The following is a 17,010-nucleotide window of genomic DNA, read 5'->3' on the forward strand; positions in this document are numbered from 1 at the left end:
TCTCCACTCAACATTCACCACCTCAGACATATACAAGAGGTATTTTTTAGATGGATGCATAGAGTTTCGTTGAAATTTTTTATAAAATAAAATTTTAATTTTTAGAAGAGAATTCACCAAAAAAATCCTGAATGTATGAGAAAATTCAAATTATAAACTTAACTCTTTGCATTTTTTTCTGCACATCTCACAAGGTTTTGAGTGAATTACATTCAAAATTTAATTAAACCACTTTCTTTTCATTGTATACCAGTATGTATATCATAAAAATGTAGCTAATAAATCTTTTAATAGTATATAAGTCTTAAGTTCTTAATTTTATAAGACAATATTTTTAAAAAATCCTGAATTTATTTTAGTGTGAGAATTGTGATATTTTCTCTCTAGGCATCCCCTCTTTTCTAATTCATTTACCACCTCTCCAAGAAGTATGAAATTTAACATAAATTACTCATTATAATGTAATCACAAAGCATAATTTTCATAGCCTTCAATCCTATTTTGTTACAGAGCCAACAAGTAAAAATCAGACCCCTCTTGCTACACCCACCTGTGACATTCTTTCTTTCAGAAATTGTCAATAGTTATCTCTGACATTCAATACTGTATGATTTTTAACCAATAGAAAGCCAAGGTTTTTATCTATCAAATGACATATTTTATTACATTGTTTTCTGTACAAAGGATTGTCAATTTTGCTTTCAGTACAAGTTTTATTCCCAGGGGAAACACATCGACTAGCTTAGGTGAATTTGTTATGGCTCTTGTCACATAGCTAGAAAGCCAGAAAAATTGTGATAGTTATGGGACATTGTCTGTTTTTTGCATGTTATTATTCGTGTTCTTTGGTGAAAAATTTGGTTAAATAAAAATTTATTTAATGCAGTACTACCATTAGCATAAAAAAAATGGGTTAAGTGTTATTGACAGTTGACAGAAAAAAAAAAAGAAGGCTCAGGTAAGTACTTTAATTCTTGTTTTTATTTGGCTTCTTTATTATTATTATTATAAAAGTAACTAAATGTAAAAATAGAAAACTTTTTAGGTTAGATAAATAATATTATAATAAAAATTTTCACGAGGTACACTTGTGAGCAGCTCTCAAATAGCTTTAATGTAATGTAATTTGATATTATAACACGAGCCCCATGTTTCTCGAGTAATTTACAACTTGTAATGCATAAATAGTAGTTAGACAAAGTTCAAAGGAATGTCTCCTCAGGAATGTTTTTTAAGTTAAGGCTCTATTTGAAGAAAATAGATATGAATTTTCACCTCTTCACTGAAGAATTGATTATTTTATGTCTTAGCATCTCATTTATACACCTATATCGTGAGACCTCTGTTAAAAGTTTCAAATTAAATCATTGATTCTTATTTTAAGGGTTAAACATCACATATTTTCTTTAATTTTTTACAAGAAAGAGCAATATAGATTACACTTTCATTTTAAATGATATTTTTGTCTCATCTTATTAGATGCCCCTTAAAATGCAACACCCCAAGCGATTGCTTGTGAACAGATCAGTTTTGTTAGAATTGTTCTTTCTTTTATTCAGTTAAAATATTTTACGAAAGAATAAGCAAGTTTTAATACCATATTACACTCGTCCATTTTAAAGTCTAAGTATGCTGTACTGAAATGCAACATCAAACAAAGACAAAGTAATGGAGCTTCATCCATTTTATTGTACTGACTAAGCTTGTTGCCTTGAAAGTGGATGATTTATGTTAAATTATGTGTAGCTATTATTGTATGAGACTCATTATTATGTTAGTTTATTTTCAGTGGATAAGTTATTTAATTTGTGTGCATTGTTAGAATATGATAAATGTAACAGTAATATTTAAGAAATAACTATTTGAGTCATTGGAATATTTTGCCATATTCTACTGTACTTGCAAAACTAATTAATGTCTTCTCATATAAGAACATTTTTGTAGCTTTCAAACAGATATAATTTAACATATGTGCATTTTCAGTAATGAAAAGAATGTATTAAGAAACTATATAAAACAACCCCAGATCTGTGGTTTGTTCCTGAGTGTTCTAAACTTCCCATTAGGTTCCTTTATTCATCATGCAAGAGGTCTGACTGGTCATTATCTTGATAAACCAGAAAGTACTGCTCAAACCACTTTATTTTCTTTTTTAACACTATTGTGAAATCAAGTTTAAGTTGGTGTTGATGAAGTGTTTGATATTTCTTTACTATGAAACTGTTAGTTGACAAGTAACAGCTAGTAATGTATATGGCATTAGTCACATAAAGCTTCAAAATAAAGCAAAACATCGTAAAACATTTAGTATCTAAAGATGAAAATGTTTAACAGTTGCAACAGTTTTTATGTGTTTCAAAGGAATGGTGCATAGTGTTTCACTAAAAAAAAAGTGGCAAAATATAAAAAAGATCAAGCATACTAAGTTTTGATTTACATCCCATAAATGCTTAACTAGGGAAGAAGAGGGTACAAGTGCCACCACATTTTGAACTGAATATTCTTTAAAAAAATTTTTTTGCCTCATTCACTCACCTTACACTTCCACTTCCTTACACTTGACCCACACACACTTTTAACTAAGTTAGATGGACATGAGAGTTTATATACACTGTTTTTATTCTTTCATTTTATGGTTTATTAAGGCTATTTCTATATCCACTATTGGTCATCAACAATTTTAGCATTTAAGTTTTGGAGGGAGTGGAGACTCATCCATTTTATTGTGCTGTTCAAGCTTGTTGCCTTCAAAACACATGGTTTCTGTTAAATTGTGTCTAGTTATTATTATATGAGTTATATTAATTGTGTCTATGTGTCTAAGATACAAAAAGTGACCTTGGATAATCAGTTTTTTTATTTCTGTAGTGAATTTTTAGTGACTTGCTACAAGATTATATGCTAGAAATTATATTTGTTCTCTTCCTGGTTGAATTAATATGATGATGTTTAAAGTGTAATATTTTCACTGAAATCAAAAATTATTCCGTGAAAACGTTTTAAGAAGAATGATAATATAAGTTTAATATTTCATGAGTGAGATCGCATAGTAACATGATTGTTAATTTTTTATGTTCTCAAGTGAAATGGCAGCCTAAGGCAGTATATATACAAATTAATAAACCATTAAAAACATGAATGGACAGTTTATAGTGCAAGTTAAATCCTTAATCTTTAAGTAAATAGTTTACTAATGACAAGTTTTGTAAAGTTCACATTCCATTTTTCTAGGAACAATTAACATAAATAGGAGTATTTAATGAATAAAATCTATTTAAAAATATATCTAAAGAAACCAGAGAATAAAAAACAATTAATAGTACATACCAACTCTAAAGTACTTGTATTGAGACAAATCTCAGAATGTGTGTGTTATAACTTAAATATAATTATAGTTTATTTAATTTGGTTAAATGGATTTCTATATGACTATCTTATCAAAAAATAATGTTTTTCTTAAATTAATCAAATGATTTATTTAGAAATATATTTCAAATTTGCAGGAACTAGACGAATGGCAAAAAAAAATGCCATAGTGAGGTCACTGCCATCTGTAGAAACCCTTGGGTGTACATCTGTCATCTGTTCTGACAAGACAGGTACTTTGACAACCAATCAGATGTCTGTCAGTCGGGTAAGTTACCAAACCATTATTTTTTTATTTGACTGTTCAGAATTGGAAATTTTTCTGTTGAAATTATTAAAGGTAATTACAATATAATCAAAACAGAAGATTATTTGAATTTATTATTACAAACAAGAAAATCTTGCAACATTTGTATGAAATACACATTATGACTTAAAATCTAACTATTGCTTTAACACTTAAAGAAAATCTTTTATTTAAAATGTTTTATTTTAGTTGGGAAAGGATGAAATTTGTTTGGAAGCAGTATTTAAATCAACTGAATCTAGTTTGATGTTTTTTTGGAACTCTTGAAGTAACAGTGCATCACACTGTTATAAAACATTATTCCCCAGGTTTTATATTGTCATTAATTGGTTTGGTTATTGCTTTTTTCTCTTGCTATATTCAATACAACAAAAGTGAATTAACTTCAGACCACTGCATTTAGTAAAGTATATAGTTTGATATTCTGTTTCTAAACAGTTTCAAACAAGAGTTAAAAAAATTTTTTAGTGTGTTTGTGTAATCATTTTTGTTTGTGGAAATGTGTAAAATGTTTTCTTTTCTTGTACATAAAAACTTTTATCTGTGTTTAACGCATTTAGTTTTCTACTCATATTGACAAAGTAATAACATACGCAGTTTTTAAGACAACACTCTTACAACCTAAGCAAAGTATTGAAGGAATCAGTGAAAACATTATTTTTGGTATTATTATTGATATTATTATTATTCTGAAAATTTAAATTTATTTGCTCATTTTTAGATTCATATTTTCAATTTGTTTTTTTCTTCTTTGCCTGATGTAGCAATTATGTACATGTGTATAGCCATTAAAAAAGTCACATAGTCACTACATGATGTTCTTTTTATACTACATATTAATACTTGAAGGGATATGACATTAAAATTTGGGGTTAAATCCCTGTAGTGTTCACCGCACAGGTAGCTTGTTTTTTTTATTAAACTTTGAACTTTAACAACAAAAACAAGGAAAAGATATAACTGTAGATTCTGTATGGGTTGCAATAATTTAAACTTGTTTGGCAGAAGTGTTGAGGCAACATTTATTGAATTTGTAGCCCTTGCCTTTCTATTATGGCTTAGGTTCACTACTAGCAATTTATCATTTAAAATGCACGGGCCTCCATTATTTAAAGCATTTGTACAGCAAATAAATAATTTCTCTTCTTTGTTCCGTATCTGTTGAATTTTCAATCAATTATATGAATAAAATTGGCTCTTTTGTGGGTGATTATACAACTTTCTCTACAGATAACAATGGTAATTAAACTTCAACAATTCTCTGAGTATCTAAACACAGGATACCTTAATGTTTGTTAATCAAACAAACCCAGAAAGCTGTCACATTAATCACTGCTGTTGTGCAGCCTTTTCATGATGCAAACATTCATGGAAGTTTGTTCCAAAACGGTACTACCTTCTCTCACCCAAAGCTATTTCAATCCTGGTCTGTCCTCTAAGCATTGCTAATAAAAAGTTTGCTACAGTGCACCAGTCTTTATATCCCATCAATTTTGTGCCATTACAGAACATTTGCTTATCATGTGACTATTCTTCTCTAATCATAATCTGCCATCTATACTGGCACAGGTAGCTCCCTCTACGATTTTAGAACCATCCTCACTTTCTCAATTGGCATTCTAGTGTGTAGACATATTTTAACTCACTGTCCATGTGACTACAAAATTTTGGTTATGCTTTATTACAAATTTATATCAGTTTCAACTTCAAGTTTTGACTTCTGGTGTTTTATTTCCATTGTTTCTACTCATTTGTTTTCAAAATATTTCTGTTTTCTGAATCTTTATTTGTTCATAGGAATTCAACATTTAATATGGTGGACAATAAAATTACCCCAACAGTCGACAATGGTTCTGAATATTCCAGTTGCTCCAGTGTGGGGGTCGTGTCTTCTAGTTCTGGGCATTGCTGTTTAATCCTTCTTTGGTACCATGTGTTTTGTCGAGTAATACACTCATTTGCCCATATTTTCACTTGTTGGGTCTTTGGACTCTCCTTTTCATGGATGACTGGCTCCTACTTGCCTCTTCCTATGCCCAGTCTGTCAATCATGCCTGCTTATTTCTTCAGGAATCTAATTGGGTAGGGTTTTATGATTCAGTTCAAGAATTCCATGCTTAACCCCTCAAATATCTTGTTCCATTAGGAGTTTTCTTCAATTCCCATCTTTGTTGGGCCACCTTTCTCCATTTTGGCTCAGGGGTATGGAGCAGGCAGTCTCATTGGCCTTACCCTCTTCTTTCCTCATTGCACAAGGGTTTTCTCTCTTTCAGGGATATGGCATTCTTTGCAAACTGTCGTTCTCTTGGGTCAAGCTCACATGCATTTCCTTCAGTGGACCATCCCATTACCCTTTCCCCCTGGAATTGAGACCAACCTTTCATGATGGCTTGACAGGGAACTGACCATGGTGGGGATTCCCATTCCTCCACCTTGTCCAAAGTCTCATCTGTTTACCAATGCTTCCTTGTTAGGGTGGAGGGATTTCTTTGATTCTGGAGAGATTTATGGTTGATGGTCCATCAAGGAGGCTGCTCTCTGTTTTCAACATCTTGGAACTTTTGGCAGTTTGTCGAGTTCTGTATCATTTTCTCCCACTCTTGACTATTCCACTATCGTCAGTAATGTCACCAATCAAGGGGGGAAAACAAATTCAATTCTCTGTGTTTTCAGACTCTGGATCTTCTTTACCGGGCCCATGACCATTCTATGGCGATCTTGGCGTGTCATGTTCCTGGTGTAATGAATCTGGTTGCCGATCACTTATCTCAACCCAGTCAGGTCTCTCCACAGTGTGGTCCCTTCTTCCACACGTATTTTGGTGTGTTCTCAACTCTGAACACCACATATAGATGTGTTTGACACTCACTGGAACTCTGAAATTCCTTCCTTTTGGTCTCTGGTTCTACATTTTTCAGCTCTGGGAGTAAATACATTCAGTCAGGATTGGATGAGGCTTCACCCGTATGCCTACCTTTGGATCAGTCTCCTCTCCAGAGTCTTTTCCCTTATCCAGACCACTCCTTGATGTCTCCTACTTGTTGTTCTGTAATGGCTTGCTCAGACATGGTTCTTTCTGCTCTGGCCTTTACTGGAACTTTATCCCCTGCCCTTACCACTGTCCCAGTCTATCCTCCAACAACTGCAATTGGACATAGTTTATTCCGATGTCACCAAATTCCATCTTCATGCGTGGATTTTGTCTAGTCAATTGCCTCAGCTCAGAGACTCCCCCCTCATTTACCATCTTTCATTTTTTGTTCCATTCGACCTTCCTCCTTGTCTGTGTACCAGAGGCAGTGGTATACCTTCAGATTTTGGTACGTTCACCATGGCTTTTGCTCATTCTGTTCTTCAGTACTTCATCTTTCCGAGTTCTTCACCTGGTTGTTTGATCAAGGTTTGCCCATGTCAACTGTTGTTAATTATAGGGCTGCCCTGTCAACTGTTTTCAATCATAGGGCTGCCCTGTCAAACACCTTCTGATTCTCCTGTTTCTGAAAAGCTTTCTCCTCCCCTGTTATTCCCCTCCTTTTCCATTTCTTTCATCTTGTCTGTCCTCCACGTCCCTTTGTGTTGCCATATTGGATCTCAGTTTTTGTCCTTCATGCCCTGTCCTGTTCTCCATTTGAACCCATTGCTCCATTTTCCTTGTACCATCTTTCTCTTAAGTTATTTTCCGATCATATTTATACCATGGATGTTTCCTACATCCTTTCTCATTCCTCTTATGTTATACTCTCTTTGATTGGGCCTTCCTTCCCTAGACATCTACTGCACGGGCAGGTGGTTTGGCCTTTTCTACTATTACCTTCTATTTCCCACCTGTATTCTTGTTCAGTTCCGGATAGACTTCCTTGTCTGGTTTGTTTTTGTGAGATGTTATGTGGCTCATACTGTCTCCTTTCATGTTATTGTTCCTGTGTGTTTATTCCAAGGATTCCCTCTGTATCACATGATACATTGCACTTATCTGCATGACCTGGGTGTGTCTTCTTTGGACAGGGATCGACTTCCTCCTGTGGCGATTCTACACATATCTGTCAGCCTTTGACTCGGGACATATTACTTTTCTTATATGTGTTTGGTTGATAAATATCATATTTCAGGATCCCACCTGGTGGTGGGTGTTGCCTAGTCAGGTATGCTTCATATTATATTTGCATTAGATATGAATAATTCTATAATGTTCACTGTTATGATGGAGTATTTTTGTAAGACCACCAGCAGCTTGTCCGGTGGTATGTGTATCTTTATTTTTTTTTAATAAAAGTTACTAGCTTTATTTATAAAGGACCATCACTCGTGGACCTCATGAGTAAATTAGATGGGGATTTCTCCTTATCCCAACTGATCCATGATTCCTACAATTGGGGTCTATCTGCTTTTCAAAATAAGGAATTGCAGATACTCATTACACTATTTCCGGGTTTGTTGTTCTTCTGGACTCCCCAACATGTATCCCCCCTCCTTCTCTTCTAATGACATATGGGAGTCCTTACCACTTCCCAGTTGCTGGAGTGGTGGACCATGGAGGTTTCTTCCTGAGTGGGTTTTGAAAAACAAAATAAAGCTTTCTAGCTCATGTGTACCCACTCTGTGAGAAAAGGGCTGTATTTCTTATATAATCATTACTGTACTGAACAATGAATTATGCAATAATATTCAGTATGTGCTTCCCCTGGATGTTTATACCTGGGCAGACTGCACTTGTTGATCATATATTTCTTATGCAAGGCACTTCTACTGGATATTTTTTGCCTGAATGGACTACACATGGCATAATCTGACGTAACCCAAGGTGCTTCCCTCCCTTTTTTTTTATTGCTCCATGCGGACCACACTTGGCCTGATCCTATGTATCCGAGGCACTTCCCCTGGATGTTTTTTGCCATTGCATACCACACTTGGCCTGATCCTATGTATCCAAGGCACTTCCCCTGGATGTTTTTTGCCAGTGCGTACCACACTTGGCCTGACCCTATGTATCCAAGGCACTTCCCCTGAATGTTTTTTGCCTGCATACCACACTTGTTGATTTCAAATTATTGTGCAAAGTGCTTCCACTGAATGTATTTGTCCAGATGGACTGCACTTGGCATAATCCAGCATATCCCAAGGAGCTTCCACTGGATGTTTTTGTCCGGATGGACTGCACTTGGCATAATCCAGCATATCCCAAGGAGCTTTCTCTGGATGTTTTTTGCCCGGGCAGACTGCACTTAGCCTATTTAAATACATTTCACCTTAAAACCTAGTCACGTATTGTTATTTAATTTTTCTCTGTAGTTCATTTACTGGCACCATACTATGACTCACCCTCAGTATGTTTGTTACTACATCTTGTTTCTTATGATGGCTCATTATGACATGGATGTGGACAGAGAGAGAGGGCTAGTTATGATGACCCTCACTATCGCACTCATAACAGTAATTTATATCTTTCATAATCCTACATATCCAAGGCACTTCCCCTGGATGTTTTTGCCCGGGGGGACTGCACTTTTTGTATTCTAATGTAACCCATAGCACATACAGATTAGGGAAAGTGGTTTCATACATACAAGCCTTATCATGTTAGTCAACACCATACTGATTCATGTCATAGTTATCCAGCACTTCCTACACTGATTCATTGCTGTACATCTCTTTATTGACTTCATTGGTGCCTGTCAATTCAGTTCTGCCCCAGTTGTGTTACTGTATTGATTTCTGGGGAAGAGCATATCTGTTCCAGAAGTAGTGCTGTACCCCATTGGTGTGCTTTCTTTCATATTCTAGTACACCAATTTTTCAGTGCAGTCTCTTTCTGCTTGATTTGAGATTGATACGTCTTCACTGGCTCTTCCACCTTGTCAGTGTGGGATTCTAGCTCTGGGTGAGTGGAGGTAGTACTGTTTCAGAAGTTAACATTTTATTACTCTGAAAATGTATTTTGAATAGGTACTTACCTCTGCTCATCCACTTCCTACTTTTCCTCCCCACTGAGATGCTAGTGTATATAGTTTGTTCTGGCTAATTGTCGAAAGTGAGGATGGTTCTAGAATAGTAGAGGGAGCTAGCTGCACCAGTATAGATGGCACAATACAATTGGTGGAGAGTAGTAACATGATCAGCACATGTTCTGAAATGGTGCAGAATTGAAGGGGTATAAAGACTAGTGCACTGTAGTGAAATTTTTATTAGCAATGCTTAGAGGGCATATTAAGATAGAGATAGCTCTGGGTGAGATTAGGTAAGTACCTGTTGTAAATATGTTTTCAGGGTAAGAAAATGTTCACTTTCATACTACATGCATTTTCAGTGTTTTGAAGCTTTCCTGGTGTTTTAGAGCAAACTATTCTGTTCTATTATTTTTCCTCTAAACAGTGCTTGTTTTCAAGTTATAAATATGTTGTAAATATGTTTTCAGGGTAAGAAAATGTTCACTTTCATACTACATGCATTTTCTGTGGTTTGAAGCTTTCCTGGTGTTTTAGAGCAAACTATTCTGTTCTATTATTTTTCCTCTAAACAGTGCTTGTTGTCAAGTTATTCTTCGTTAAATTTTGACACCATTTGAAATCTAATTAAATTTTTATTCTCTTTAAAATACTTGTCTGCAGTACCCAGTATGACAGAGGCTCACATACTTTATGTTAAAAGGCTTGTAACACATCTGAGAAATTATAGGTTGACTTACATAAACACACTTGGATAACTATTATTAGGGCTGACTTGATCATTTTAAGTGTGTATGTAGTGAGCAAATGGAAGGTTTTCAGTCATGATAATAATTGCTAAGCAGTGGATCATAGGTTGGCCTGCACAATGTAAAAATATTGCTGCAGTTGCTTGCTTTAAATTTCAAGAAAAACTGTAACTTTAATCTTATATTGTTTCTTTAAATCTAAAATATTGAGTACAGGGTTGGAGTTGTATAAAGCCTTTTATTTGATTGGCATAACGATTTTGTTTGTTCCAAGTTTATAAGTTTTAACTGGTTAGAGAAACATATAATGGGTTACTTTAGAATGATTGATTTTTATTGATGTGTGTCCTGTATGTCATGAACTACCTTTCATTATTGTACAAGAAACAACAATCTTTATAAAAGTACTTGAATTTTTTAATTTCTAAGATGAATATTAAGTGTTGACTGCTGTCTGTTTTGTATCTTGAAATAGCTCTTTGTTGTGGAAAAGGCCGATGAAAACAGTGTTGCTCTTAGTGAGTTTGAAATCACTGGCTCTACTTACGAACCTATTGGAGAAATGTATGTACAAAGTCTTATTTTTCGTTATTTTGTTTTTCACTTTTTATAAGCTTTCTTTCAAGTAGGATTATGGTTTAATTTAGTGAATTGCTCTAATATGCCATTAGTTAGGATTTATTTAAAATTTGTAATGAATTGTGGTTCTGAATAAGAGATTGGTTTTGTGGAGATAAGCAAGAAATGAAAAAGAAAAATAGTGAAACTCCAGAAGCTGTCCTTCAAGTATAAAAAAACAGGTGTAAGAGTATTGTTTCAATACCCTAACAAAATAGCTCTAAACTTTCTTTTATGGTTGAAAGGCACTATTTTTAAAGCAAAAAATGTTATTGTTTTATTAAAGAATGATATTAATTTGTGAAGAAAATCTGTCAAATGTATATTTCTCTATAATCTGAATTTATTCAGATTTAAAGTTTTTGTAACTGAAATCAAAATGTATTGGTAGAATGCACTTAATACTGTAAGATCATTTTTGTTTTAATCTTCTCACTCTGGGTAAGTCAAAATGTGCATGTCATGACATATTACAAAGTTACACTCAAAACTTAATTTAACTACTTTTTTGTCAGTGTATACCAATAAACTTTAGCACCAAAATATAGTTAATAAATAAAGTTTTGATATTATATAAGTCTCAATTACATAAGGAAATGTTTAAATAAATCCTCAATCTTCCCCTTTATGAGTATTTTGATATTTGTTCTCTAGATCTTCTCCCTTCTCTAAAGCACAGAGTTTAGCATAAATTATTCATTATAATATAGATATTACTAAGACAAAATCTAATTTTATAGTCTTCAATCTTATTTATTTATTGATTCATAAACTAGAAAATCAGAGCCCTCCATCACATCCTCCTTCACAAATTGCCAATAATTCTCTCTGATGTTTTATATTATATCATTTATAACCAATAGAAAGGAAAATTTATTGTATAAAATGACATTTAAAGCCACATTATTTTCTATAAAGAGTATTGTCTATTTCATTTTCAGTTTGAAAGTTTATCTTGCAGTGTTCAGATTAAGTATTTCAAGCCCCTCTTGCATTAGTTAGAAAGCCATTGAATTATAATATTTATAGAACTTTGTTTTCTTTGTGCATGTTATTATTCTGTGTTCTTAGGTGCATTATTTAAATAAATAAAAACTACTTAGTATACTAATACCATCATTATAAAAAAAAAAGTAGCTTAAATTTTGTTAGTAACTGATAGGAAAAACAAAACAAGGTCAAACATAGATATTATATTTCTTGTTTTTAATGTATATTTTAATTCATTGTTAAAAAAGTAACTAAAATTTAAAAATTACAAATTTGTTAAGTTAGGTAAGATAATGTTAAATACTAAAATTTCTTCACGAGGTATGCTTCCAAGTAGCTTGTGCATTGCGACATTCAATATGGTAATATGAGCTACATGTTCACCAAATGATTTACAACCTAATGGCAGGATCAGTAGTTAAAATGGCAATAAAAGAATATGTAGAAACAGATGTATACAGTTACAAGCCTTAAGCTGTATGGGATAAACAGTTGTAGTTTTCTGTTACAATCTGCAGTCATTCTAGAAAGAATAAAGGGTAATTTAGAATTATTTATATCTTTTTTTTTATAGTGGTTACAAGGCTGATCAAATTTACCAAACCTGTATAGAGTTAGGTTAGAGAAAGTAACAGATAAAATATAAAGTTTTACTAAAAAAAATTAATATATATATTTAGGAGATTTTAGAGGCTATGCAAATGAAATTTGAAAATTTTCAGATGAAGAAAAATATTTTAAACCTTAACATGAAAATCATGTTACACTCATAGCAGTCAACACTCTGACTCCATACATTCATGGACAAATATTGAATAAAAAATCTTGTATACAAAAGACTTGTAATGTAACTTGTACCTTTAATGTTCCTTTAACTTTTTGTTTTTCAAACTACAGCCCAGTTAGAATTCACCCACTTGGCTCGAATAGACCAATAACCCTCAGAAATTTATAATCTTTCGTCTCACGTGGGGTGAAGGAAGATTGCTTAATCTTCGAACAACTTTGATGATTAATTATTTCTATCAAATTAATTAATTTTACATCAAAACAACTGTCAGAGAGAGAGCTTTAACTGACTTAATTGTTATGCACAAGACTAACATTTCTTATTTTGTTGGTTTTTAGAATTTGACATGTCTCACGTGGGGTGAAGGAAGATTGCTTAATCTTCGAACAACTTTGATGATTAATTATTTCTATCAAATTAATTAATTTTACATCAAAACAACTGTCAGAGAGAGAGCTTTAACTGACTTAATTGTTATGCACAAGACTAACATTTCTTATTTTGTTGGTTTTTAGAATTTGACATGTCTTTTTGGTGATGTAATTATATTTCCCAGACATACCTAGATTTCAGACCATTCTACCTCTTATTTGCATGTATTCTTCTAGCATAAGCACTTGGCTTTCTAGAGTTTGAATTTCCTTTCATGGTTCTGTTATTTTCTTCACTTCTGAACTCTTTCTCATATAATAACTCAGTAACTTCTAGACAACTGTGTTTTAAACTTAGTAAATATCCTGTTGACTTGCTGATTTACTGATGTCTGTTTTGTATTGATAAAAGAACTGCGTATTACTATCTAAGAGTTCAGTCGTAGAATCTCACTTTTAATTACACACGTGTTACTACTTATACTGAAGTTCTTTATACTCTCATTTGGTCATCTAATACACCATATGGTTCCATATTATATCCAGTCTAAAATATTCACTACTAGTCAGTTTTAAAAGAAAATAAAAAATAAACTGAGAACATTTTATATGTAGAGATTGCCTCAGCACAAAGTGTATCTGAATCTACATTAATATACTGGAAATAGTTCTAGTTGATAGCTATACATGTACATGTAACAATAAAAAAATGATGATATGAATTTTCTTTCCAATGATTGTATCTTACATTAGGTTGAGTTTTTTAATGAAATAGAAAAGTCATTCCAAAAAATACTGATCATACATTTGTGTATTAATAATACATTAAGTTTTAGTTCTGTAATTTTGTGGAAGTCATTGTAATGAACATAGATATGTGTATGTTATCATTTATTCATTATCATGAGAAAACAAAACAGTTGAGCTTGCAGAATTTGAGATTGGGTTAGTACATTTCTCAAGTCTGGGCTAGTATTTAAAAAAAAAACTTTACACAGACATATTAGAGAAAATTGACTGTTTATTACAGAGTGTCTTTGGTGTTTAAAAATGATTCGTGATTTATACATGGTTTTAATGTGGATATTTGCTTAGAAAGTTTTCTGCTTGCAGTAAGTTTAACCCTATCAACATGGGACAAAGGTTGTGTCTTCACGTTTGTTGACTCACATTCGAAATTTTATTCATTTAATATTTTATGAATTTATGTCAAAAAGTTTGGTATCAAATTGTAGATTATAATTCAAATTTGAGTATTATACATTAGTTAATTTCTTATTTTAAAAGTAACTATTAAAAAAACATACCTAAATATCGATATTTGTGTGTCATGTGGTATGTTGAATGCAACATTGGTTCAAATTAGATGTTTGTGATGTCCAAATACAAAGACTATAGTTTCTTATGAATTAGATTCTCAAACTACCGATATTGATAAACTAGAATATAAAATAAGAATTTCCTATCTTTTCTATTTTCTGAGATATTAATATATTTATTTAATCAACCAAGGTGGCCCCACCCACCTCTTCAATTTTTGGAAACACTTGCTTACATACACCTACTTTTGAATAACCAATCAGAAGCTCAGAATTTCCACCTAATGGCTTTCTCAGCCTTTTTGAAATATATGGATACGAACTCTTTCTTATAAAAGATTCCAGGCGGTAAGGTAAGACTTTAGTGAGCTTGAAATTTCATATTTTTTTAGACCAAAATACTGCTTAGATACTAAGCTTGATAAATTATAGTGGAATTTTATGGTATTCATATAGTAATTTATGATACTTGGTTATTTCAAAATGTATGTATATATATGTAAAACCTAAAAAAAAATTATTTCATTTCACATCCTCCATGTGTGAAATTAGATAAGGCTTAGCAACCGACGACAAGCAGCAAACAAGTATAAAGTGTGTAACTAGAAGAGATAATTGTTTTCTATAATTCTTTATTAACTGTTCTATGTTTTAAGAAAATAACTGAAATTTAAGAACTTACTTGTAAGTAGTAATAATGTATATACATATGTAATGTATTATAACTGAAATGTGACTGTATCTTACGAAATATTAGTCAACTAAAACACAGCCAAGACAGGTCACTTTGTAAAAGTCAGTTTTATATTCTTGGATACAGTAACATGAGTGCCACATCATTTCAAGTTTTGTATTGTTAGCCAGTCACAGCTGAAATGGTTAATATAATAAAAATAGTAAATGTATATAAATGTATAATGTTATGAGATTTAAGTTATTTAGACTAAACATTTGTGTTTTCGTCTTATAATTTGTAGTCATTCCAGAAAAAAAAAAGCATGATTATGAGGTCGGTTAAACCGACTGAATCTGTACAGAGATTTGATAGTGAAAACACCAGATATAAAGTATTTTTTTAAGAAACATTTGATAATTAACTGGAGATTATAGAGATTTCGCATGTGAAATTTGAAAATTTCCTGATGCATAAAAGTACTTTTAATCTTAAAATCAAAATTACTTTGCATGTTGGATAGTCGACATTCCAACAGATAAAAGGCATGAGAAGAACATTACTTAAAAAATCTTAAAACTTAATAACAAAAATTTATATTTTGAATATGAAAGACTTGTAATGTTTCCTGGTGATCTGCAAAATTCATGGAGATATGCTGACTAATTTAAAAGTTATAGCATGAAAACTATAACAAACACAAAATGATTGAGATCATGCAGAAAGAATTAAAAGGCATTTACAAGTACTGTGATAACTGAAATTTCTTGTGCCATTTCAATTCAGCTGAAATTCAGAAGTATTCATAAATGTAATAATTATTGACATATCTAATGTGTTTTTGTATTCAATGTTAATCTCTTGTGTAGATTCAAGGATGGAAACAAAGTCCGACCCAGTGATTTTGAAGCACTGTATGAAGTTGCAACATGCTGTGTTATGTGCAATGATTCCAGTGTTGATTTCAATGAAGTAAGTTATTGTCTTTTTTCATTCACTTTTTTCATATATACTGGAAATTTTAATTAATTCATTTGTTAATAAGTCAAGGTCAAGAAAGGTAAAAGGTTTGTGTTATCTTTCACCAGAATACAAGTCTTGATTTTATTATTATATTTCATGATTTATGATTTTAGTAAAAATTAATCAAAGACATGAAAATAAAAATATTAGTTACTTTGTAAATTAAAGCTTTGCAAACTTCAAAGATTCTTATTATGTTGTTAGTGATGAACATACAGCAGTGACCTAGATGTATGAAAAAAAATATTATTAATCACATTATGTGGTTAACTAAATAATCCGTATATACTGATGTAATAACATATTACTGCGTGTATAGTCTTGGTACCATGGACAACATTATTGGCATCAATTGTTTTAGTTCGTGGTAAATTCCCAAATGTTTGACAGTGCAGTGTTACCATGATTAGAGTTTTAATTGGAAATATTGCCATATGAAAGATATTTTATATTGAAAGAGCAAAGATATGCAAAGTACAGGGCACACGGATTTCAAAGATGACTATCTATACCACAGTGATTCCCATTGGAAATGGAAGGTCAATATACCCTTGTGAGGATGTGAAACAGCAACCCATTATATGAAGGAATACCATATCACTGGCAAAATTTACAGACTGATCACCCAGGAATCCCACCCAGTCAACCTTATAAGTATCATACTGTTATGTATCTGCTCATTTTTTAATTTCCAGTATAAATTCTGATGTACGGTACAGCAGCGTTTGTTGACTCACATTCGAAATTTTATTCATTTAATATTTTATGAATTTATGTCAAAAAGTTTGGTATCAAATTGTAGATTATAATTCAAATTTGAGTATTATACATTAGTTAATTTCTTATTTTAAAAGTAACTATT

The 17,010-nt window shown here is 32.2% G+C and overlaps 1 protein-coding gene across 1 annotated transcript in view; it reads left to right on the forward strand.

Moving 5' to 3' along the window:
- Positions 1–16,101, forward strand: part of LOC106465209 (calcium-transporting ATPase sarcoplasmic/endoplasmic reticulum type-like) — a gene marked incomplete at its 3' end in the record, with an annotated part of 81,903 nt that extends 65,802 nt beyond the window's left edge. The window contains exons 13-15 of the mRNA XM_022393063.1: positions 3,504–3,634; positions 10,840–10,928; positions 15,995–16,101. Coding sequence (XP_022248771.1) covers positions 3,504–3,634; positions 10,840–10,928; positions 15,995–16,101 — 327 coding nt within the window. The remainder of the gene's footprint in view (positions 1–3,503; positions 3,635–10,839; positions 10,929–15,994) is intronic.
- Between the last annotated feature and the right edge of the window lie 909 nt (positions 16,102–17,010).

This window comes from Limulus polyphemus, unplaced genomic scaffold, assembly GCF_000517525.1.
Source record: "Limulus polyphemus unplaced genomic scaffold, Limulus_polyphemus-2.1.2 Scaffold1870, whole genome shotgun sequence".
Classification (NCBI taxonomy): Eukaryota; Metazoa; Arthropoda; class Merostomata; order Xiphosura; family Limulidae; genus Limulus; species Limulus polyphemus.